The following is a 26,249-nucleotide window of genomic DNA, read 5'->3' on the forward strand; positions in this document are numbered from 1 at the left end:
TCTACGTGGGACGCCGCCTCAGCACGGCCTAACGAGCGGTGAGCAGGTCCACGCCCAGGATCCAAACCAGGGAACCCTGGGCCACCAAAGCGGAACGCGCAGACCTAACCGCTACACCACTGGGCTGGCCCCTCTCTTCTTTTTTTTTTTATAATTCTTTGAAAATTTAAAAACTATTCTACTCTTTATTATTTCTTTCCTTCTAGTTACTGTGGGTTTTATTTGTTCCTCTTTTCATAGCTTCTTAAGGTGGAAGCTTAGATCACTGATTTTAACATTTTGTTTGTTTGTTTCAATTATCTATTGCTGTGTATCAAACCACCCCAAAACTCATTGGTTAAAACAGCAGTCCTGTATTTTGCTCCTGAATCTGAAATTTGGGCTAGATTCTGTAGGGAAGGCTTATGCATCAACTGGGGCAGCTCAGCTGTGGGATGGAGGATGCACTTTCAAGATTGCTTGCTTGCAAATTGGTAGTGGCTCTCAGCTGGGAGCTCAGCTGGGACTGGGGCATTGCCTCCTTTCTACGTGTGCCTCTCCATGTGTCTTGGGCTTCCTTAAAGCATGGTGAGTGGGTTCCAAGGGCAAATGTCCCAAGAGAGAGCCAGGTATAAGCTCTTTTGCCTTTTATAATCAAGCATTGGAAGTACTGTCTGCCGTAATCTGTTGATTAGAAGCTAGTCCCTAAGGCTAGCTCATATTCAAGGGGAGGGGGTTTAGATGGGGTTTAGACTCATCACCACTTGATGAGAATAGTTTCAAAGAATTTGAAGACATGTTTTAAAATCACTACAATTATTTTCTAATATAGGTATTTAAAGCTGTAAATTTCCTCTAACGTGCCTTAGATGCATCCCTCAAATTTTGGATATATTGTATTTTCATCATTATTCAGTTTGAAATATTTTCTAATTTCCTTTGTGATTTCTTCTTTGTCTCATGGGTTACTTAAAAGTGTGCTGCGTAATTTACAAATATTAAGGGTTTTCTGGATATCATATGTCTGATTCTAATTTAATATTCCATGTGTCCAGAGGACATACCCTATAGGTATTTAGTTTTTGGAAATTTATTGAGACTTATTTGATAGCCTGTCTTATGGTCTATCTCGGTGAATGTTCTACAGGCAATTGAAAGGAATGAGTGTTTTGTAATTGTTGGGTAAGGTGTTCTATATGTAACAATTAAACCGAGTTGGTTGATAGTACTGCTCAAATTTTCTCTAGATCTTTACTGAGTTTTGTCTGGTTCTATGAATTACTGAGATGTGTTAAATTCTTCAACTATGATTGTGGATTTGTCTGTTTCTCTCTTTAGTTCTGTCCGATTTTTCTTCATGGTGAATTGTTCATTTTTTACTATTAAGTAATGTCTCTATCACTGGTAATATTCCTTTTCTTTAAGTCTAGTTTGTCTGGTATTGAAAGAGCCAGACTGGCTTTTTCTGACTTTTGCTGTTTGCATTGCATATCTTTTTCCTTCTTTTGCTGTCATTTCTTTGTGACTTTAAAAATAAGTACATCTTTTCTCGATAGCATGTAGTTGCATCTTTTTTAAAAATCCAGTTTGATAATCCTTGTTAATTGGAGTGTTCTGTCTCATTGCTTCTCATGTGGTTATTGACATTGTTGGATTGTGTCTGTTGTCTTGTGCTTGCTTTCTGTTTGTCACCTCTGTTGTTTTGTTTCCTTTTTCTCCTTTCTTGACTCTTTTTGGGTGACTCAAGTATTTTTTACTTTCTATTCTTTCTCTTCTTTTAGCTTTTTATACACTATTTCTGTGTATTTTTAATAGTTGTATCCTTAACCTATCACAGTCTATCTTGAATGAGTGCTATACTTCATATATAATGTGAGATCCTTACAACAGTATAATTCAGCTTACACCCCCTGCCAGCCTTTCTGGTGTTGTCATAATATATTTTGAGATACTCCTACATGGTGTAGACTTCGTGATACATTGTTATTTTTGTTTTAACAGTTAAGTCATATTTAAAAAATATAAGAGAAAAGAAAGTCTGTTAAATTTGTTTACATATTTATAATATCCAGTGCTCTTCCTTCTTTTCTGTATATCTAAATTCACATCTTTATCTTTCCCTTCAGCCTAAAGAGCTTCCTTTAGTATTTCTTATATATCTGGTCTGCTGGCAACAAATTCTCTCACCTCTCATTTTCTGAAAATGCTTTACTTCACCTTTACTTTGTATCCAGGGAAAGATATTTTCCTTGGATAAAATTCTTTGTTGACAGTGTGTGATTTTTTTTCTGTCAGCCCTTTAATTGTGTCCTCCCACCCACTTGTGGCATCTGTTGTCTGATGAGAAGTCTCTGCTTCCCACTTCTTCCCTCTGGCTTCTTTTAAGATTTTTATATTTGATGTTCAGCAGTTTGGCTATGAAGTGCCTTGGTGTCTTTTTTTTAATTTATCGTGCTCGGGATCCACTGAGCTGACTGAATCTGTGGGTTGATCAAATTTGGAAACTTTCCAGCCAGTATATCTTCAAATATTTTTTCTGTCACTTTTTTCTCTTCTCTCATTTTGAGACTTCAGTTATGTATATTAGATTTCTTGATTCTGTTCCCCACGTTGTTGAGACTGCTTATTTGTTTTCAAATGTTTTTTTTGCTCTTTGTGCTTTACTGTGGATGATTTCTGTTGACTTATCTTCAGATTCATTGATGGGGTAGAGAGTAAAGGATTCAAAGCTGAACAGAAACTTGATCAAGTCAATGTTTTATTAAAACAAAAATCACGATTCCCTTAATTGAAACCTAGCTCTACCCCAAGTCCTCAGTCCTCCTGGGTGATAGCCCAGTAAACACCTTGGCTCCTCCCCTCCTTGACCTTCTCATCTTCGTTGACATCCCTCTCTGCTCCTAAGTTGCCTAGTACTCGGCTCCCACACCATACCTTGGACCTAGTCGTTGCCTGAAACCCTTTACCTAAAAATCAGTAATTCACCACTCTGAGCACATCCTCCTCCCATTCAAACTTGTTTTTGCGTCTACTCCCACAATGACTGGATTTCTTCTCTGTCGGAATCTTCTATCCGCTGACCCCTTCCTTCTCTCCCAGTTCACCAGTCTTCTTTATTCCTCAATTCCTTCCTGATTCAGCGTATGTTCCATGGTCCATCATTTCAATAACATTCTTGTCAGGGCCCTAGAACTCTCTTTCCCTTCTCTCCTTTTAGCACACCCTTGTCAAGACCCCCACACTGGATGAAACCTACTCTCTGCTGCTTGTGGCTGAACATAGAATCGTTGTCACTGTGCCTTTAATGTCAACAAATTAAAGGATTGCTCACAATCGTGTTTCTCCACTCAACATGGCTTAACATTCTCAGCGATGATGATTTTAAACCCTCTCCACCTTCCTCCAACCTTCCACGTATTCCCTGCTTTTCAGCAGATGACCTCTCCTCCTACTCCAGTGAGACAACTGAAACCCTAAAAGGAATTTTCCCTCAATTTCCACTACCAAAAAACAAACCTGTCCTCTCCTCTTCTCTTGATAATAGGAAAAGGGGCACCTCTTATGAGATCTCCACCTATGCCTGGGTCTTGTCTGTTTTCACTGTCTCAGGAATTGCCACTCTTTTCTAGTCTGTGTGGTCAGCTGCTCCCTCTCAGCTGGGCCCTTCTGATCCACACACATGAGAGGAAGATGTGGAAAACAAAAACCTAAAGTCTTGACTCCACATCCCCCCAAATTTCCACCCTCTCTTTCTCTCCTCCTTTTATAGCTAAACTTTTGACAGAGTTATTTATATTTTCTTTTTGCTCAGCTCCCATTAATTCTCAGTACTCCAGTTTGAATTCTGCTGCCTTATGTTTTCCTTAGGCATCCTGTATCCTTACCTGCATACACACACACACACACACACACACACACACACACAATGTATATATATCAATCTTAATAGTATCAGATCTGTAAATTTTTGCCATTCAGATTTACAAAAGCTAAAAAGATATAATATCCACTACTGATGAAGGTGTGTGAAAACTGGCCCTCTCATACACTGTTGGTGGGAATGTAAACTGATTCAGTGTTTTGTTGGGTACTTAGTAGTATCAATTAAAAGAATGTATAACCATTTGACCTAGTATTAATATTTTGGGAATCTCTCCTACCAAATACTCATGGTTGTTCTTAAAGATTTGTGTATAAAAATGTGTACTGGACTATTGTTTACAGATGGAAAAGTTGAAAACAACCTAACTGTCTACCAATAGGAGTAATAGTTAAATAAACAATGGTATACTCAACCTACATAACGCTATAGTTAAAAAGAATGAAGTTGATAATATATGGAGAGCACTCCAAGACACATTGCTGAAGTACAAAATAAAGTCACAGAACAGTAGGAATAGTATGATTCCATTTAGGTACAAAAAAGTGCATATTGAGCTATCGTGTATAAATTATAGGTATATGACTGAATTTTTGAAAAAGTTTGGAAGAGTGTACATCAAACTTAACTTTGATTACTTCTGAGGATATAGATGGAATTGGGAAATGATGGGAGTGCTAAAGTAGGACTTTCATTATTAAATGCTATTTTTATTTGTTTTTACAATTAACATATTCAGATGTTATATAATTTAAAAACATTATTTTTATATATATATTTAAAAACACTAAATATTACAGAAAGACAAGTTTTCCAAGGGGCATTTGATGTTTTGTAAAAGGTGAAGCGTCCCATGTATTGTGAAAATACTTTGTCAACTTAAAAAATGCCATAGAAATGGGTTGTGCCATGCTTTCTCTGTGTTTCCTTTTTGCGACTCCAGTAAAAATAAAGCAATATTTTTGTATGTACCAATAATATACTTGCATATCTCTATAGGTAGAATTCTAAAACATTCTTATTTTATGATAAAGCATTCTTGAACAGATTTTGAAGAGGAATTTTCTCATATTACGAATTTGAATATTATTAAAAATTATTGGGTCTGAAACTTCTTTTGTATTATTAAATACTGACCTCCTGTCGTCACAATGATTCTCAACACTTTTGCCACAAAGAGTGGGAGGAGGACATGGGGCAGCTGCTATCTACTGAGCACCCGCTGGGCTTGGTAAAAGATAGTTTTGTATAGATCAATTTATTAGAACCTTCCTCCAGGTCGGAGGAGCCAAGTAACTTGACTGAGGTTCCACAGCAAGTAAATGGGGGACAGAAATTTGAGCCCAAGTCTCTCTGACCTCACGGCCCACGTTCTATTTTATTTTAAATTATATAAATATTACATGAATAGATTGTCACTGTAAATACTTCAGAGAACATACATACAGCAAAAAAGTTAAACTCACCTTTTTACAGAGCCCTCCCCAACCTCAACTCCTTCCTAAGAGGCAATGACTATTTATTAGTTTGGTGTCTCTTCCCAGATCTTGGTGTGTGTGTGCATATGTATTTATATGCAACAAGTAATACATTGTTTTAAATAACAAAAACATAAAAAATAAATGAAATCATACTGCACATAGTATGGCTTTGTCTCCCTTTTAAAAAATAGTTTTTCCTTCTTGAACCCCAAGTTTTACAATATTTTTGTCTATCTAGCAAGCCCATTATTAAGAAATAATTTCCTCGTGTATAATAAAGGCTGCCAACATGACTGCCAGTCAGGAGGGAATAACTAGTATTAACTCACTGAGTTTAATAATTCTTGCCAAAAGCAAATTATCACTATATTCTCTTACCATTTGTGACCTCATCTCTAGTAACTGCAACTTTTGTTAGATTTTCTAAATAAAGAAAATGGCTTTTGAACCCCTCCTACTGCTTTGAGACCCCTAAGGGGTAGTCTGCTGGGGACATCATGGCATTGTGCCCTGGGACCCAGAGGACCTTAGGGAAGAATGGAATTGGAGCGGTCAGGCTCTTCCGTGTAGACAGATGCACAGGTTTGCCTTTCTCCCATCATTTTCAGTCTGAAACCTCTCACCAATCTGAGACGGGTTAGTGTCAGTATTTAAGGGTATGTTCTTTTCACCAGGCTGGGTTTCCCTACTGGCAGAAGCAATGAAGTCTCACCACATCATGGAGGCCTCGCACGCCGCCAGAACGCTGGCTAATCTAGACCGAGAGACTGTGCAAGAAAAGTACCAGGACGGCGTGTATGTGCTCCATCCCCAGTACCGCACAAGGTAAGAACGCGGGGCAGTCGCTTTGTCCCCTGTGGGGACATTTCAGTTTATTTCTGCATAATTTAGATAAGTTAAATACCTTACAAATAAGTCAGATACCTTATTTACTGAAACAGTTTGTCCATAATAAGCTCAGAAGTATCGCAGGCTGTTGTGAAAGTATGAAATTGGCTAAGTTATCAGGGTTATTTTACAAGGGCTTACCTTCAGTAAGGTTGCATTCACCTCGTGTCCCACTTAAACTTTGTAACGCATATTTCTTCTTTGTTTCACTACACTTTTCATGTGGATCTGAGCTAATACCTGATTTGGATTATAGAGGTCGGTCTGGATGGGAAGGCCGTAGGACATTATTATATGCAGGCAACCTGATTAGCCTGGGCCTCAAACTCGGGGCTGGCAGGTTTATGCCGGGTGTAAAAGCATGCACTGGAAGGCATACGTTGTAATAAATTTGGCTTGTGCTCCCTCTTCAGCTTATTTTTGGTCACTATTTCCAGTTGTATCATTGCTGAGACAATGAATACAGAAAGGACCACCTGAAAAAATTACATATTTCTTGGATTTTTATCAGGCACTTTAAAATAATACCTCAGAGGAGCCGGCCCCGTGCCTTAGCGGTTAAGTGTGCGCGCTCTGCTAGATCGTGGGCGCGCACCTATGCACCGCTTGTCCGGCCACGCTGAGGTGGTGGCGTCCCACATACAACAACTAGAAGGATGTGCAACTATGACATATGACTATCTACTGGGGCTTTGGGGAGAAAAAGGGAAAAAAAAAAGGAGGAGGATTGACAATAGATGTTAGCTCAGGGCTGGTCTTCCTCAGCAAAAAGAGGAGGATTGGCATGGATGTTAGCACAGGGCTGATCTTCCTCAAAATAAATAAATAAATAAATAATACCTCAGAAAATAGCAATACTTTTTTTTTTTTTTTTTTTTGTGAGGAGGACCAGCCCCTGAGCTAACATCCAATGCCAATCCTCCTCTTTTTTGCTGAGGAAGACTGGCCCTGGGCTAACATCCGTGCCCATCTTCCTCTACTTTACATGGGACGCCGCCACAGCATGGCCTGACAAGCGGTGCGTTGGTGCGCGCCTGGGATCCGAACCGGCGAACCCCTGGCCGCTGCAGCGGAGCGCGCGCACTTAACCTCTTGCGCCACCGGGCCGGCCCCAGCAATACTTTTTTTTTTAATTTGAAAAAAGGATTGCCTGGTTAATTCCAATTTGTAAATAAAATAATATGATAATGTATTTTATATGTGTTGCATAATCATACTATAAATAGCTTGTAATATACTATCTACAATTTTTTAAAGTATATGATATCCAAAGAAAGAATGTTACTTTAAAATCTCATTTGCTCTATTTCTGATAAACATTAATTTTACTTGATCAATTTTAAAAAATCTCTGTCATGCATATTGACTTTGAAACTCATATTCTTATTTAATTTCTTACATACTTTTATTGATTTGTGGAATATTCTCATGGAATTCCCTGGAGGGTGATCTCTGACATCTGTCACTTCATTGATCACTACATTCATTACAGGTGATTTGGGTTGGTCCACCCTGCTAGATATGTCTCCATTTTTATAGAAAAAACAGTGGGAACACTCTGTAGATATCTTTCCAAAACTCCTTATAGGGTTCCTCAGTTTATAAAGCTTGCCTGTGCTTATAAAGTTTGCCTTAATTTTTATTTTACGTTGTATAAACGTGCTAAGCACCATCCACAGAGTGCTGTGTAGATTCTTACCAAAGCAATAATGCATTTATTCTGCTTCTTTTTGAAACTCTCTCCTCTCTTAGTCAGCCCATTAAAGCAGATGTCCTTTTTATTCACGGCCTTATGGGAGCAGCATTCAAAACGTGGCGCCAGCAGGACAATGAGCAGCAGGATTTAACTGACAGGGTTTCAGAGGATGAAGCCAGGTACACGACATGTTGGCCCAAGGTAAGGAAGTGGCTAGCTGTGTAGGCCACTTTTATCACAACACTGCAGTATCTCTGGCCATTGGAGCCCTCATTGTGACTTGCTTATTCTTCTCTTTTTACTGGGATTTTTTTTCCATGTGGTTTTTCTGTCCTTACGGACACTTGTAGTATGTTACATGAGTAGCTGGGCTTGCCACCCTGTGTTGTGTAATTTCTGGCTGCGTGCAGTCTATAGCTCTAAAAGAATATTCCATTAAGTAAAAAACAGGGGCAAGGACCAGTATTAGTTCATTCCCATTAAAAATATAATACAACAAATAATATATTCATAAGAGTTGGCTAGTTCTGTGATTTTAATAATTATAAAAATAGACTTTGAAGAAGTAATTCTACTTTGGATTTCCTTGATATTTCTTCCAAAGAGCCTTCACTCTGGGAGAATTCATTGAATGGAGTTTATCTAAAGCTCAGTGAAAATCAATGCTGCATATGTGTGCACTTTCCAGGGCTCTGTCCCACTCTGGCTTATTCACCTTCACAAAGGCTTGTCAAGTAGAAAGAGTGGTTTGTACTTTCTGGTGACACTGAAGTATGGAGGTGATGATAGACCCTGGTCCACAGAGACAGAACTCTGAGTTCTCAGGTTGAATCTCTAACCATCAGACTGTACTTTCTGTCCTGAGATCATAGCTTTCTATTAAATGCTTTCAAAAATCCAATTTGATCTAGATTCCAAAAAGAAGCCTGCTTTTGGCTAAAGCAGATTAAAATTGAGAATATTCTCTTGAAACCTACATTGGCCTTATGCTATAAATATTGGTACTGCCTTGTGACCAGAGATATAAAAAGATAAAATGCTGGCATTGTTTTTCTAGTCACCTTTAAACTTTATTCCAAAGTGATCTTGAACTAGTTGTCAGTATTGCAGGAGGCCTTTAGTTATGAATTTCAATTGTAGGAAATTATTGGGGCAGTGGAAATTCATGTATGTTCTTTTGTACCTGTTATTTTATGTAGACATGGTTAGCAGGAGACTGTCCCACTCTCCGAATTATATCTGTGGAGTATGACACCAGCCTTAGCGACTGGAGAGCAAGGTGCCCTATGGAAAGGTAACAGAGGGGCACCTTTGGACTGGGAGGAAGGGCGAGGGTCCAGGCCACAAGTGGACCCTCTGGGTTGGAGGGGAGTTTTAGCTTTTGATGCCACAGACAGGATTTTCTTATGAAAAACTAACCTAACCGTTTTTCTCTTCCTTCTAGAAGGAGTTAGTGATAAATGAATAATGAAGTAGTGTAAGGCTTAGATACAGTGTCAGTGTTGGGCTCCTAACATGGTTCACTCACGACTATTCTAATAGTAAGGACCAGGAGTTCTATAGCAGCCTCCTTCACTCCTGGAAGTAAACGTGAGGCTTTTTGCTTTTGTGTTCACAAGCATACCGGCTAAATGAAACCAAGTAAAAGATGCTGAGGAATGTAGGCTCCCTATTTCACTTATGTCATGTGTGCCAATTGTATACACAGGAAAGAACGCTGGACTTCTGGGCTCCAGAACCTAGACTGTAGCCACTTCCACCTTTGACTCACTGTGCGGTCTTAGACAAGTCATTTAACCTGTGTGGGAGCCTTGGTCTACAGATTGAGAGAGTTGGTCTGAATGAGTGTTATCTCCGATCGGCCCCCACGTGGGTGCCAGAGGAAGGGGGCTGAGGGCCAGTGGGCAGGACCCCGGGGCTCCTTCTCTGTTTCATCCAGAGGAGCTCTGACAAACCTTTATTTCCAGGAAAAGATTCTACAGATAAACCGTTTGAAACTACTAGACCAGATAGTTTTGCAGTTCCCTTTTAGTTTGAAAATTACTTATTTTGAATTCTTTGATTCTAATAGTTTTCTGGTATTTCTAAATAAGAAACCAAAGTGATGCAAGCTTAATTTTTGCAGCATAAATACAAGTAGAACTAAATAGCAATGACAGCTGACTTCATGTAGGTGAACTCACAAGAGACAACATAGTCTTATTGTCAGGCCACATAATGAGCAAGGACACACGTCCTAAGGAGGGTGGGGGGAGCAGTTGGTGTGAGACCAAGTGTGACCTGTAAAAATTGCCACACACATAGTGGATGCTCAAACAGTGCTTGTTTAGTAAATGAATGGCTCGTTCTGGGCTTAGATATTCCCAGTTATGCCAGTATGACTAAGTTATAAATGGGGAATGAGCAGTTGCAGAAATCGAGCAGAGAGAATAGGGATATTCCTGACTCCAAAATGTAGCATGTAGCATTAGTCCAATAAATAAAAGCTCTTGCCTTAAAAAATTGGATAGCAAGCTTTGGAGGGGATTGATAGCCTCCTGTCATGCTTGCTGTTTTCATTTTGTTCAGAAAGTCCATTGCATACAGGAGCAACGAACTTCTTAGGAAGCTCCGAGCTGCTGGTGTTGGGGATAGGCCATTGATTTGGGTATCACACAGCATGGGAGGTAAGTATGTTTCACTTTTCCCAAGCGAGCATTGTGAGGTTATTGTCAGCCATTGGGGCTAACTGAAGTTACTGCAGCTGTCTGTGTTACTTAATAGCAGCCCTTTTCCCCCCAAATTAATGTTTCTGTCTATGGCTAGGAGTTTTAAAATTACTACTCTCCTTCCATGCTATTTGTTTGTCTAGAAGGGGACAGCTAGTAACAAGCCATATGAAAGGATTATGAGTTTGTCACCTTAATGCTTTCATGTAGTGATAATAAACATCAGCGACAGTCTGTGGCTTATCTAAGTCTGACTTGAAACAAATGAGTTTCTAGAATCTTACCTGTTTGTTGGCTTGTACTATATATTCTAGAGGATCAAGAGTATATTCATCTGAATATTTTAAGGCCCTGTTTATTGGACTACAGAGAATTATTGTTTAAACTTTTTTTAAAGAAAGCATCTCTTTATGTACTTGTTTTGCCTTTTTAGAGAAAAATAATGGAGAGAAGGAAAATAGCTTATGCATTGTTTTTCTTTCTTTATGACTAGGTCTTCTTGTCAAAAAGATGCTGTTGGAAGCCTCTAAGAAGCCAGAAATGAGTGCTGTTATAAACAATACCAGAGGAATAATTTTTTATAGCGTCCCTCATCATGGGTCCCATCTGGCTGAATACTCTGTTAATATTCGCTATCTTCTCTTTCCCTCTTTGGAAGTCAAAGAACTCAGCAAGGGTAATACTTTCTGTCATGAAGGGAATTTGGATTGTATTAGCATCAGTTATACAAGAGAAGGAGAAAAAAAGTTTCTAACTTGACTATATTATCTCATATTATTATTTATATACGAATTGTGTTTAGACATAAATTTTTAGTTTGGGCTTGATTTTTCTTTGATATCTTCCCTTTTTGTTCTTTCTTTTTCATGAGAAGTTTCACGTGTACATTATAATTTGACTTTTGTGTACACTACTGTGTGCTCACCACCAAAATCTAGTTTCCATCCGTCACCATACAGTTGACTCCCTTTACCCATTTTGCCTTCCCTCTACCCGCCTTTCCCTCTGGTAACCACCAGTCTGTTCTCTGTATCTATGTGTTTGTTTTTATTTCATTTGCTTATTTTGTTTTTTTAATATTCTACATATGACGGAAATCATATAGTATTTGTCTTTCTCTGTCTGATTTATTTCACTTAGTGTAACACCCTCAAGATCCGTTCATGTTGTCGCAAATAGCAAGAGTTCATCTTTTTTTATGTCTGACTAGTATTCCATTGTGTATATATACTGCATCGTCTTTATCCATTCATCCGTTGATGGGCATTTAGATTGTTTCCAAGTCTTGGCTATTGTGAATAATGCTGCAGTGAACATAGGGGTACATATGTCTTTTCGAATAAGTGTTTTCATATTCTTCAGATAAATACCCAGAAGTGGAATAGCTGGATCATATGGTAGCTCTATTCTTTTTTTTTTTTTTTTTTTATAATTTTATTTATTTATTTTTTCCCCCCAAAGCCCCAGTAGATAGTTGTATGTCATAGCCGCACATCCTTCTAGTTGCTGTATATGGGACTCGGCCCCAGCATGGCCGGAGAAGCGGTGCGTAGGTGCACGCCCGGGATCTGAACCCGGGCCGCCAGCAGCGGAGTGCGCGCACTTAACTGCCAAGCCACGGGGCCGGCCCGGTAGCTCTATTCTTAATTTTTTGAAGAATCTCCATACTGTTTTCCATTGTGGCTGCACCAATTTACATTCCTACCAACACTGTACAAAGATTCCCTTTTCTCCACATCCTCTCTAACACTTGTTATTTCTTGTCTTTTTTATAATAGTAATAGTAACAGTCGTGAAGTGATATCTGATTGGGGTTTTGATTTGCATTTCTCTGATGATTAGTGATGTTGAGCATCTTTTCATGTGCTTGTTGGCCATCTGTATGTCTTCTTTGGAAAAATGTCTATTCAGACCCTCTGCCCACTTTTAAATTGGGTTGTTTGTTTTTTTGCTACTGAGTTGTATGAGTTCTTTATATATTTTGGAAATTAACCACTTTTTGGATATATGATTTGCAAATATCTTCTTGAATTCAGCAGGTTGTCTACAATTTTGTTTTGTTGAAGGTTTCCTTTGCCGTGCAGAAGGTTTTTAGTTTGATATAGTCCCATTTGTTTACTTTTTCTTTTGTTTCCCTTGCCTGAGGAGACATATCCAGAAAGATACTGCTAAGACCGATGTCAAAGACTGTGCTTCCTATGTTTTCTTCTAGAAGTTTTACGGTTTAAGGTCTTATATTCAAGTCTTTAATCCATTTTGAGATAATTTTTGTGTATGGTATAAGATAGTTGTCTAGTTTCATTCTTTTGCATGTGGTTGTCCAGTTTTCCCAACACCATTTATTGAAGAGACTTTCCCTTCTCCATTATATGCTCTTGGCTCCTTTGTCATAAATTAGTTGTCCAAATACGTGTAGGTTTATTTCTGGGCTCTCAATTCTGTTCCATTGATCTGTGTGTCTTGTTTTTCTGCCAGTACCATGCTGCTTTGGTTACCAGAACTTTGTGGTATAATTTTTTTTTTTTTTTGGTGAGGAAGATTGGCCCTGAGCTAACATCCACTGCCAATCTTCCTCTTTTTGCTGAGGAAGATTAGCCCTGAGCTAACATCTGTGCCCATCTTCCTCTATTTTTTTTTTGTATGTGGGATGCTGCCACAGCATTGCTTGATGAGTGGTCTGTAGGTCTGCACCTGGGATCTGAACCTGCAAACCCCAGGCCACAGAAGCAGAGCACACAAACTTAACCACTACACCACTGGGCCAGCCCCACTATAGCTTTGTGGTATAATTTGAAGTCAGAGAGTGTGATGCCTCCACCTTTGTTCATTTTTCCCAGGATTGCGTTGGCTATTCAGAACCTTTTGTGGTTCCATACAAATTTAAAAATTTTTTGTTCTATTTCTGTGAAAACTGTTGTTGGAATTTTGATAGGGATTGCACTGAATCTCTAGATTGCTTTAGGTAACATGGACATTTTAACAATGTTAATTCTTCCAATCCATGAGCTTGGAATATCTGTCCATTTCTTTGTGTCTTCTTCACTTTGTTTCAACAATGTCTTATAGTTTTCAGTATACAAATCTTTCACCTCCTTGGTTAAATGTATTCCTAGATATTTTATTCTTTTTATTGTGATCATAAATGGGATTGTTTTCTTAATTTCTTTCTCTGCTAGTTCATTGTGGATGTATAGAAATGCAACAGATTTTTGTATATTGATTTTGTACCCTGCAACTTTACTGTATTTGTTTATTATTTTAAATAGTGTTTTTGGTGGAGTTTTTAGGGTTTTCTATATATAAAATCATGTCATCTGTAAATAGAGACAATTTTACTTCTTCCTTTACAATTTGGATGCCTTTTCTTTCTTTTTCTTGCCTAATTGCTCTGGCTAGTACTTCTAATACTATGTTGAATAACAGTGGTGAGAATGGGCATCCTTGTCTTGTTCCTGATCTTAGAGGAATAGCTTTCAGTTTTTCACCACTGTGTATGATGGTAGCTGTGGGTTTGTCATATATGGCCTTTATTATGTTGAGCTACATTCCTTCTATACCCATTTGATTGAGAGTTTTTATCATAAATGTATGTTGAATCTTGTCAGATGCTTTTTCTGCAGCTGTTGTGATGATCATATGATTTTTATCCTTCATATAGTTAATGTGGTGTATCACATTGATTAATTTGTGGATGTTGAACCATCCTTGCATCCCTGGAATAAATCCCACTTGATCATGGTGTATGATCATTTTAATGTATTGTTGTATTCAGTTTGCTAATATTTTGTTGAGAATTTTTGCATCTATGTTTGTCAGAGATATTTTCCTGTAATTTTCTTGTGTTGTCCTTGTCTGGTTTTGGTATCAGGGTAATGTTGGCCTCATAAATGAGTTAGGAAACATTATTCTTCAATTTTTTGGAAGACTTTGAGAGGGATAGGTATTAAATCTTCTTTGAATGTTTGGTGGAATTCACCAGTGAAGCCATCTGGTCCTGGACTTCTGTTTGGGGATGTTTTTGATTACTATTTCAGTCTCCTTACTAATGATTGGTCTATTCAGATGTTTTGTTTCTTCATGATTCAGTATTGGAAGGTTGTATGATTCTAAGAATTTATCCATTTCTTTTAGGTTGTCCAATTTGTTGGCATATAGCTGTTCATAGTAGTCTCTTATAGTTCTTTGTATTTTTGTGGTATCCGTTGTAGCTTCTCTTTCATTTCTGATTTTATTTATTTGAGCCTGCTTTCTTTTTTTTTTTAAGTGAGACCAGCTAAAGGTTTATCAATTTTATCTTTTCAAAGAACCAGCTCTTAGTTTCATTGATCTTTTCTTTTGTCTCTTCAGTCTCTATTTCGTTTATTTCCATTCTGATTTTTATTATTTCCTTCCTTCTACTGACTTCGGGCTTTATTTTTTCTTCTTTTTCTGGTTCCTTTAGGTGTAACGTTAGATGCTTATTTGAGATTTTTCTTGTTTCTTGAGGTAAGCCCATATTGCTGTAAACTTCCCTCTTATTACCACTTTTGCTGCATCCCATAGATTTTAGTATGTCATATTTTCACTTTCATTTGTCTTCAGTTATTTTTTGATTTTCTCTTTTGATTTCTTCATTGAACCAACAGTTGTTCAGTAGTGTGTTGTTTAGTCTCCACATATTTGTGATATTTCCAGCTTTCTTCTTGTAGTTGATTTCTAATACCATTAAGGTTGGAAAAGATGCTTGATATGATTTAAATCTTCTTAAATGTATTGAGACTTGTTTTGTGTCCCAGCATATGGTCTATTCTTGAGAATGTTACATGTGCATTTGAGAAGAATGTGTACTCTGCTGCTTTTGGATAGAATGTTCTGTATATATCTTTTAAGTCCATTTGGTCTCATGTTTCATTTAAAGCCAATGTTTCCTTGTTGACTTTCTATCTGGATGATCTATCCATTGATGTAAGTGGGGTATTAAAGTCCCCTACTATTATTGTGTTGCTGTCAGTTTCTTCCTTTAGGTCTGTTAATAATTGCTTTATATATTTTGGTGCTCCTATTTTAGGTGCATATAAATTAATAAATGTAATGTCTTCTTGATAGGTTGTCCCCTTTATCATTATATAATGTCCATCTTTGTCTCTTGCTACCTTTTTTGGCTTCAAGTCTACTTTGTCTGATATAAATATGGCTACACTCACTCTCTTTTGGCTGCCATTTGCTTGGAGTATCATATTCCATTCCTTCACTTTAAGCTTATGTTTGTCTTTAGAGCTGAGTCTCCTGGAGGCAGTATATAGTTAGGTCTTGTTTTGTAATCCATCCAGACTGTCTTTTGGTGAATTCAATACATTTACATTTAGGGTGCTTATTGATATATGAAGACCTAGTATTGCTGTTTTATTTTTTGTTTTATGGTTGCTCTCTATCTCCATTGTTTCTTTTTCCTTGTGTTTCTGTCTGCCATTTTAGTTTGGTGGTTTTCTATGATATTTCTCAGTTTCCTCTTTTTCTGTGTTTCGTTTTTCTGCTCTAGTTTTTTGTTTTGTGGTTGCCATGAGGTTTGTATAAAACATCTCATAGATAAAATAGTGCTTTTTCTGCTGATAGCATCTTCTCTTCATTTGCCTATACATGTTCTATCCTTTTCTTCTTCCCCTTTTATGTTTTTGTTGTCACAAGTTATCCCTTTTTATTTTGTGAGTATGTTACTAAATTGAAGTAGCTGGTTACTTTTAATGCTTTATTCCCTCTTTAACCTTTATGCCATAATTAAGTGTTTAAAAAACTATTCTGATATAGATTTGCAATTTTCTGATTCTATTTATCACCTTACTCAAAGTTTTGTGTACTTTTGCCTTTTCATTTCAGGTAGAAGAGCTCCTTTCAACATTTCTTATAAGGCAGGTCTAGTGGCAATGAACTCCCTCAGCTTTTATTTGTCTGAGAAAGCCTTTATTTCTCCTTCATGTCTGAAAGATAGCTTTGCTGGCTAGAGTATTCTTGCCTGACAGTTTTTATCTTTCTATATTTTAAGTATGTTGTTCCACTCTCTCCAGCCTGTAGAGTTTCTGCTGAGAAATCTGCTGATAGTCTAATGGGGGTTCTTTTGTAGGTTACTGCCTTTTTTCCCCTAGCTGCCCCTAAAATTCTTTATCATTGCCTTTTGACAGTTTTACTATAATGTGTCTTGCAGCAGGTCTTTTTGTATTGAGATAATTAGGTGTGCTATTAATTTCGTGGACTTGTATATCCAGTTTGTTCCCCAGGTTTGGGAAGTTCTCAGCTATTATTTTTTTAAAATGAGTTCTCTGCTCCCTTCTCCTTCTCTTCTCTTTCTAGGGTACCCATTATCCTTATGTTGCCTTTTTTCATGAAGTTGGGTAATTCTCGTAGAATTACTTTACTTTTTAAAAAATCATAGTTCTCTTTCCTCTTCTACCTGAATTATTTCTAAGTTTCTGTCTTCTAGCTTGCTAATTCTCTCTTCCATATGGTCTACTCTATTTCCAATGCATTCTTCATCTCCTTCACTGAGTTCTTCAGGTCCAGAATTTCTGTCTGGTTGTGTTTTAGAGTTTCAAACTCTGGTAAAGTATTCTTTCTGATCATTAATTTTGTTCCTGAGCTCATTGAACTGCCTTCCTGAGTTTTCTTGTAGCTTATTGAGTTTCTTCATGACAACTGTTTTGAATTCTCTATCAGTTAGATCACAGTCTTCCATGACTTTAAGCTTGGCTTCTGGATAATTGTCATTTTCTTTTTGTGATACTGTGTTTTTTCATGGTGCTTGCTGAGATATTCCTTTGTTGGCACATTTGAAGTAGCACATTTCTTTTTTTTTTTTTTTTACCGAGATGATTTTTTTTTTTTTTTTTTTATTTTAATGTTTTCTAACATTGTGAAATTTTGGGTTGTAGATTTTTGTTTGTCCATCACCATATATATGACTCCCTTCACCCCTTGTGCCCACCCCACCCCCATTGCCCTGGTAACCCCAGTCCAGTTTTCTCTGTCCATGTTTTGGTTTATATTCCACATATGAGTGAGATCATACAGTGTTTGTCTTTCTCTTTCTGGCTTATTTCACTTAACATAATACGCTCCAGGCCCATCCATGTTGTTGCAAATGGGACGATTTTGTCTTTTTTATGGCTGAGTAGTATTCCATTATATATATACACCACATTTTCCTAATCCAATCGTCAGTCGAGGGACACTTAGGTTGCTTCCACTTCTTGGCTATGGTGAATAATGCTGCAATGAACATAGGGGTGCATAAGCCTCTTTGGATTGTTGATTTCAGGTTCGTTGGATAGATTCCCAGTAGTGGGATAGCTGGATCATAGGGCATCTCTATTTTTAATTCTTTGAGGAATCTCCATACCGTTTTCCATAGAGGCTGCACCAATTTGCATTCCCACCAGCTGTGTATGAGGGTTCCTGTTTCTCCACATCCTCTCCAACATTTGTTGTTTTTTGTCTTGGTGATTATAGCCATTCTAATGGGCGTAAGGTGGTATCTTAGTGTTGTTTTGATTTGCATTTCCCTGATGATTAGTGATGTTGAGCATCTTTTCATGTGCCCATTGGCCATCTGTATATCTTCCTTGGAGAAGTGTCTCTTCATTTCCTCTGCCCACTTTTTGATCAGGTCGTTTGTTTTTTTGTTGTTCAGTTGTGTGAGTTCTTTATATATTGTGGAGATCAACCCTTTGTCAGATGTATGTTTTGCAAATATTCTCTCCCAGCTGGTTGGTTGTCTGTTCATCTTGATTCTGGTTTCATTTGTCTTATAAAAGCTCTTTAATCTGATAAAGTCCCACTTGTTTATTTTTTCTTTAGTTTCCTTAGTCAGGGTAGGCATGTCATCCGAAAAGATTCCTTTAAAACCAATGTCAAATAGTGTGTTGCCTATATTTTGTTCTATGAGTTTTATAGTTTCAGGTCTCACCTTCAGGTCTTTGATCCATTTTGAGTTAATTTTTGTGAATGGCGATAGCACATGGTCCACTTTCATTCTTTTGCATGTGGCTGTCCAGTTTTCCCAACACCATTTATTGAAGAGACTTTCCTTTCTCCATTGCATGTTCTTAGCACCTTTGTTGAAAATTAGCTGTCTGTATATGTGTGGTGTTTTTTTTTTTTTTTTTTTTTAAAGATTTTATTTATTTATTTTTACCCCCAAAGCCCCAGTAGATAGTTGTGTGTCATAGCTGCACATCCTTCTAGTTGCTGTATGTGGGACGCGGCCTCAGCATGGCCGGAGAAGCAGCGCATCGGTGCAAGCCCGGGATCCGAACCCGGGTCGCCAGCAGTGGAGCGCGCTCACTTAACCACTAAGCCACGGGGCCGGCCCGTATATGTGTGGTTTTATTTCTGGGCTTTCAATTCTGTTCCATTGATCGGTGTGTCTGTTTTTGTACCAGTACCATGCTGTTTTGATTACTATTGCTTTGTAGTATGTTTTGAAGTCAGGGATTGTGATGCCTCCTGCTTTGTTCTTTTTTCTTAGGATTTCTTTAGCTATTCAGGGTCTTTTGTTGCCCCATATAAATTTTAGTATTCTTTTTTCTATTTCTGTGAAGAATGTCATTGGGATTCTGATTGGGATTGCATTGAATCTGTAGATTGCTTTAGGTAATATAGACATTTTTTTTTTTTTTTTTTTTTTTTTTTTTGGTTTATAACATTGTAAAAATTTCTGGTGTACATCATTGTACTTCTATTTCTGCATAGATTACATCATGTTCACCACCCAAGTACTAATTACAACCCATCACCATACACATGTACCGAATTATCCCTTTCACCCTCCTCCCTCCCCCCTTCCCCTCTGGTAACCCCCAATCCAACCTCTGTCCCTATGTGTTTGTTTATTGTTGTTATTATCTACTACTTAATGAAGGAAATCATACGGTATTTGACCTTCTCCCTCTGACTTATTTCACTTTGCATTATACCCTCAATGTCCTTCCACGTTGTCACAAATGGCTGGATTTCATCGTTTCTTATGGCTGAGTAGTATTCCATTGTGTATATATACCACATCTTCTTTATCCATTCGTCCCTTGATGGGCACTTAGGTTGCTTCCAAGTCTTGGCTATTGTGAATAACGCTGCAATGAACACAGGGGTGCATGTACCTTTGCAAATTGGTGTTTTCAAGTTCTTTGGATAAATACCCAACAGTGGAATAGCTGGATCATATGGCAGTTCTATCCTTGCTTTTTTGAGGAATCTCCATACTGTTTTCCATAGTGGCTGCACCAGTTTGCACTCCCACCAGCAGTGTATGAGAGTTCCCTTCTCTCCACATCCTCTCCAACACATGTTGTTTCCTGTCTTGTTAATTATAGCCATTCTGATGGGCGTGAGGTGATATCTCATTGTAGTTTTGATTTGCATTTCCTGATAGTTAGTGCTTTTGAACATCTTTTCCATGTGTCTGTTGGCCATTTGTATATCTTCTTTGGAGAAATGTCTGTTCAGGTCTTTTGCCCATTTTTAATTGGGTTGGTAGTTTTTGTTGTTGAGATGCATGAGTTCTTTATATATTTTGGAGATTAAGCCCTTATCAGATGTATGGTTTGCAAATATCTTCTCCCAATTGTTAGGTTGTCTTTTCGTTTTGTTGATGGTTTCCTTTGCTGTGCAGAAGCTTTTTAGTTTGATGTAGTCCCATTTGTTTATTTTTTCTATTGTTTCTCTTGCCCGGTCAGATGTGGTGTTTGAAAAGATGTTGCTAAGACCGATGTGGAAGAGTGTACTGCTTATGTTTTCTTCTAGAAGTTTCATAGTTTCAGGTCTTACATTCAAGTCTTTAATCCATTTGGAGTTAATTTTTGTGCATGGTGTAAGGCAACGGTCTACTTTCATTTTTTTGCATGTGGCTATCCAGTTTTCCCAACACCATTTGTTGAAGAGACTTTCTTTTCCCCATTGTATGTTCTTGGCTCTTTTGTCAAAGATTAGCTGTCCATAGATGTGTGGGTTTATTTCTGGGCTTTCGATTCTATTCCATTGATCTGTGTGTCTGTTTTTGTGCCAGTACCATGCTGTTTTGGTTACTATAGCTTTGTAGTATATTTTGAAATCAGGAAGTGTGATACCTCCAGCTTTGTTCTTTTTTCTCAGGATTCCTTTAGCTATTCGGGGTCTTTTGTTGTTCCATATAAATTTTAGGATTCTTTGTTCTATTTCTGTGAAAAATGTTGTTGGAACTTTGATAGGGATTGCATTGAATCTATAGATGGCTTTAGGAAGTATGGACATCTTAACTATGTTAATTCTTCCAATCCAAGAGCACGGACTATCTTTCCATTTCTTTGCGTCTTCTTCAATTTCTTTCAGAAATCTTTTATAGTTTTCGGTGTACAGATCTTTCCCCTCTTTGGTTAAGTTTATTCCTAGGTATTTTATTCTTTTTGTTGCAATTGTAAATGGGATGGTATTCTTAATTTCTCTTTCTGCTACTTCGTTGTTAGTGTACAGAAATGCAACTGATTTTTGTATGTTGATTTTGTATCCTGCAACTTTACCATATTCGTTTATTACTTCTAAAAGTTTTCTGGTGGATTCTTTAGGGTTTTCTATATATAAAATCATGTCATCTGCAAATAGTGACAGTTTCACTTCTTCCTTTCCAATTTGGATCCCTTTTATTTCTTTCTCTTGCCTGATTGCTCTGGCTAGGACTTCCAGTACTATGTTAAATAGGAGTGGTGACAGTGGGCATCCTTGTCTGGTTCCTGTTCCTAGAGGGATAGCTTTCAGTTTTTCACCATTGAGGATGATATTAGCTGTGGGTTTCTCATATATGGTCTTTATTATGTTGAGGTACTTTCCTTCTGTCCCCATTTTATTCAGAGTTTTTATCATAAATAGATGCTGTATCTTGTCAGATGCTTTCTCTGCATCTTAGGTAATATAGACATTTTAACTATGTTTATTCTTCCAATCCACGTGCATGGGATATCTTTCCATTTTTTTATATCATGGATTTCTTTCAATAATGTCTTGTAGTTCTCATTGTATAGGTCCTTCACCTCCTTGGTAAGATTTATTCCTAGGTATTTTATTCTTTTTGATGCAATTGTAAATGGTATTATCTTTTTGAGCTCTCTTTCTGTTAGTTCATTATTAGCATACAGAAATATAACTGATTTTTGTAGATTGGTTTTGTACCCTGCAACTTTGCTGTAGTTGTTGATTGTTTCTAATAGTTTTCCAACAGATTCTTTAGGGTTTTCTATATATACAATCATGTCATCTGCAAATAGTGAGAGTTTCACTTCTTCGTTACCTATTTGGATTCCTTTTATTCCTTTTTCTTGCCTAATTGCTCTGGCCAAAACCTCCAGTACTATGTTGAACAGGAGTGGTGAGAGTGGGCAGCCCTGCCTCGTTCCTGTTCTCAAAGGAATGGCTTTCAGTCTTTCCCCGTTGAGTATGATGTTGGCTGTGGGTTTGTCATATATGGCCTTTATTATGTTGAGGTACTTTCCTTCTATTCCCATTTTATTGAGAGTTTTTATCATAAATGGATGTTGTATCTTGTCAAATGCCTTCTCTGCATCTATTGAGATGATCATGTGGTTTTTATTCTTTGTTTTGTTGATGTGATGTATCACGTTGATTGATTTGCGGATGTTGAACCATCCCTCGTCCTGGTATAAATCCCACTTGATCATGGTGTATGATCTTTTTAATGTATTGTTGTATTCGGTTTGCCAATATTTTGTTGAGGATTTTTGCATCAATGTTCATCAGCGATATTGGCCTGTAATTTTCTTTCTTTGTATTGTCTTTGTCTGGCTTTGGTATCAGGGTGATGTTGGCCTCGTAGAATGATTTAGGAAGTGTTCCATCTTCCTCTATTTTTTGGAATAGTTTGAGAAGGATGGGTATTAAATCTTCTTTAAATGTTTGGTAAAATTCACTGGAGAAGCCATCTGGTCCTGGACTTTTATTTTTTGGGAGGTTTTTGATTACTATTTCAATCTCTTTACTTGTTATTGGTCTATTCAGATTCTCCATTTCTTCTTGGTTCAATTTTGGGAGGTTGTATAAGTCTAAGAATTTATCCATTTCTTCTAGATTGTCCAATTTGTTGGCATATAATTTCTCATAGTATTCTCTTATAATCCTCTGTATTTCTGTGGTATCCATTGTAATTTCTCCTCTTTCAGTTCTAATTTTATTTACTTGAGCCTTTTCTCTTTTTTTCTTAGTAAGCCTGGCTAAGGGTTTGTCGATTTTGTTTATCTTCTCGAAGAACCAACTCTTTGTTTCATTAATCCTTTCTACTGTTTTTTTGGTCTCAATTTCATTTATTTCTGCTCTGATTTTTATTATTTCTCTCCTTCTGCTGGCTTTGGGCTTTGTTTGTTCTTCTTTTTCTAGTTCTGTTAGGTGTAATTTAAGGTTGCCTATTAGGGCTTTTTCTTGTTTGTTAAGGTGGACTTGTATCGCTATGACTTTCCCTCTCAGGACCGCTTTTGCTGCATCCCATATGGTTTGATATGGCATATTATCATTTTCGTTTGTTTCCAGATAGTTTTTGATTTCTCCTTTAATTTCATCAGTGATCCATTGGTTGTTCAGTAGCATGTTGTTTAATCTCCACATTTTTGTCACTTTCCCAGTTTTTTTTTTTCATGGTTCATTTCCAGTTTCATAGCCTTATGGTCTGAAAAGATGCTTGTTATGATTTCAATCTTCTTAAATTTATTGAGGCTTGCTTTGTTTCCCAACATATGGTCTATCCTAGAGAATGTTCCATGCGTGCTTGAGAAGAATGTGTAGTCAGCTGTTTTTGGATGAAGTGCTCTGTATATGTCTTGAAGTAGCACATTTCTTATTTAGGGAAAGCTTTGTTTACTTTGATTCTAATTCAACAGGTTGATAATTATAGGCTTTTCATGTGTTTTCCAGTAGGTGGCACTACAGCATAAATTTTTGTTTTTTTATTTAACCTGAGCTGCCTGTGGCTATATTTGAGAATGGGCACTTTCCACCCTCTATCGCCTCTGCCAGAGGTGTTGCCGGTACCCTCCTTGTTGCTGCTTGTGCTTCTGGGATGGCTGGTGCCTCTGCTGATGGTGTCACTGTGGTTGCTGGCATTGCCACTGGGGCGCCTGGATGGCAGACGCCTGGGTCGTAGGCACTGCTGCTGCGGTGGGGGCAGGGGAGGGTGGGGAGAGCTGGGTTCATGCACGCCACTGCTCTGGGTTGGGGGGCTGGAGTTGCAGGTGCTGCCACAGCTAGAGGGACCAGGTTGCAGGCACCGCTACAGCCCGGTTTCCTGTGGCTGTGGGTGCCACTGTGGCCAGGAGGCCAGAGTTGTGTGCACTGTTCCCCGTTCCGCCTCCTGTGTGTTCCCATCCACCCACTTTCAGATGCGCAGATGTGTGATCTCTCCAGCGTCCTGGTGTATTGGGCAGACAAACATTTGTTGAGTTATGGATGTTTTACTAGTTGTAGATTGAAGGAGAGAGACAAAGGGAGTGCCTCACGCTGCCCTGATGCTGACGTCACTCTCCCCTTTTTTGTACTTAAGCCATTATTTGCTCAAATATGACAATTTTAATACTATCTTAAATATTAAAAAATTTTAAAGTTATATAATGTTTTGCTTTAAGTATTATTCCAAATTAGCAATGAACTGCTTTTTCCATGAGTTTGGAAAATCATCAACTCTTAAAATATACATGACCTTTTAAGATTTTCATCATGTTAATAACAAAGCACTATATTTGAATTAATAAGCATCGTCTTTTTCTCTGAAACACCTGTTAATCGGAATTTGGAGACCCTGGCTTGAGCCTTAATGTGCCAGTTGTCTTTTTGCTCATATTTTCTTTGTTCTGCTTTATGGAGAGTTACTTCACTTTATTTTCTAAACCTTCTGTTGAATTTTATGTTTTTGCAGTCAAATTTTATTTTCCACAAGCTCTTTCTTGTTCTCTGATCCATTGACTTTTGAAATCATTCTAAAGGTACTAATTAGAGAGTTTTTTTTTTTTTGCTGAGGAAGACTGGCTCTGAGCTAACATCTGTTGCCAATCTTCCTCTTTTTGCTTGAGGAAGATTGTCGCCAAGCTAACATCTCTGCCAATCTTCTTCCCTTTTGTATATGGGACACTGCCACAGCACAGCTTGATAAGTGGTGTGTAGGTCCGCACCTGGGATCCGGACCTGTGAACCCTGGGCCACTGAAGCAGAGAGTGCGAACTCAACTACTATGCCACTGGGCTGGCCCTAGAGGTTTTTGTTTTCAAGTTCCTTTCTGTTTCTTCATTGAGTTCTGTTTCTTTTCTCCTCAGGTTTTCTGTTTGCTCACCGGGTCTCTCTCTAAAGTTGTAGGCTCTTCTCTAAGATCTGGTGCTTCTTGGCTGCCCTTCATATTTGAGGACAGGGGCCCAGAAGGGACGCGCACTCTGTGGTTAGAGACAGGCTTTGTTGATGGAGGCTGTGCTTTGAGGTGGGGGTGCCAGGCAGCACACGGGGGGCCCCTGAGTCCCACACACCACACTGCCCTGAGGTGCTGCCTCCTGTCAGGCAGTAATGTGAGAAACATCTGTCTTGGATGCTGGCCTCTCAGTTCTGGTTGGTCTTAGCCCTTTACTCTCATCTTAATGGCTTCTGAGGAAGGACAGAAAATAAATAAGCCACATCTTGAATCAGAACCTTCATTTCCTCTCTAAATTTGGAAGGTTAATGCCTTTTATTATGATTTGGGTAAACAGAACTTGTCATAATCTTGTTCTCTATAATTTTACAGATTCTCCTGCACTTAAAACACTACAGGATGACTTTCTGGAATTTGCTAAAGACAAACACTTCCAGGTGCTGAATTTTGTGGAAACATTACCAACCAACATTGGTAGCATGATTAAACTCCATGTGGTGCCCGTGGAATCGGCAGGTATTCACTCATTTGAGACTGATTGGCCATTAGATTCCTAGTCGGTGGTACCCAGCATTTAATCATAAATGTCAACTTGTGTATTCATTTTCTCACTTTTAGGAGACAGTTTTATGAAGATCTAGATTTGAATTCTATTATTCTTTTCAGCCATAGATTAAAATTTCTCTGTCAACATATAACCTTGGCATTACCTCTCCCTCCCTTCATTTAACTGACTAGATGGCAAAGGTTAATTGGGCAACTCTGGGGTAGCCATCAACAGGGAACTCTGTTGCATTAAGAATACAAAGTCCTTCTGTCAGCTAGATTGAAAGGGGCATTTCATTTAACAGATTGACAGCTGCATGCAGAATCCTTAAAAAAATCAACTAAAGGTGTGGAAGCTTTAGTAAATAAATGGAAGATACATGGGGAATATTCAAGCAACAAAGAGTCCAATGGATAAAACTAGTGTTCAAGTAAACCTCGTAATCATCCTGGGGTTGAGGGAAATGACCAATACCTGCAATAGGGTACTGTGATGTAGTACAGGCTCTTGGAGGGTAGGGCCCCAATCTTAATTCTCCTTACAGCCTCCTTTATTACGCTGCACACAGTAAATAACCCATACATTTCACTCCCTGAAATGCTTTTCCCTCACCTGGCTAACTCCTCCACTTGCTTTTCTGATCTGCTCTGAGGCCGGGTTAGGTATATCCTGGTA

General features: G+C 38.1%; 1 protein-coding gene across 2 annotated transcripts in view; it reads left to right on the forward strand.

Moving 5' to 3' along the window:
• Positions 1–26,249, forward strand: part of SERAC1 (serine active site containing 1) — a 64,972-nt gene that overhangs the window by 36,823 nt on the left and 1,900 nt on the right. Inside the window, exons 11-16 of one of the 2 annotated variants that reach the window (XM_004440709.3) lie at positions 6,015–6,165; positions 7,981–8,125; positions 9,124–9,218; positions 10,493–10,590; positions 11,126–11,308; positions 25,400–25,543. In XM_004440709.3, coding sequence (XP_004440766.2) covers positions 6,015–6,165; positions 7,981–8,125; positions 9,124–9,218; positions 10,493–10,590; positions 11,126–11,308; positions 25,400–25,543 — 816 coding nt within the window. The remainder of the gene's footprint in view (positions 1–6,014; positions 6,166–7,980; positions 8,126–9,123; positions 9,219–10,492; positions 10,591–11,125; positions 11,309–25,399; positions 25,544–26,249) is intronic. The other variant, XM_087425089.1, reaches the window with a different exon arrangement.

This window comes from Ceratotherium simum, chromosome 38, assembly GCF_057802395.1.
Source record: "Ceratotherium simum simum isolate JZ-2026a chromosome 38, ASM5780239v1, whole genome shotgun sequence".
NCBI lineage: Eukaryota > Metazoa > Chordata > Mammalia > Perissodactyla > Rhinocerotidae > Ceratotherium > Ceratotherium simum.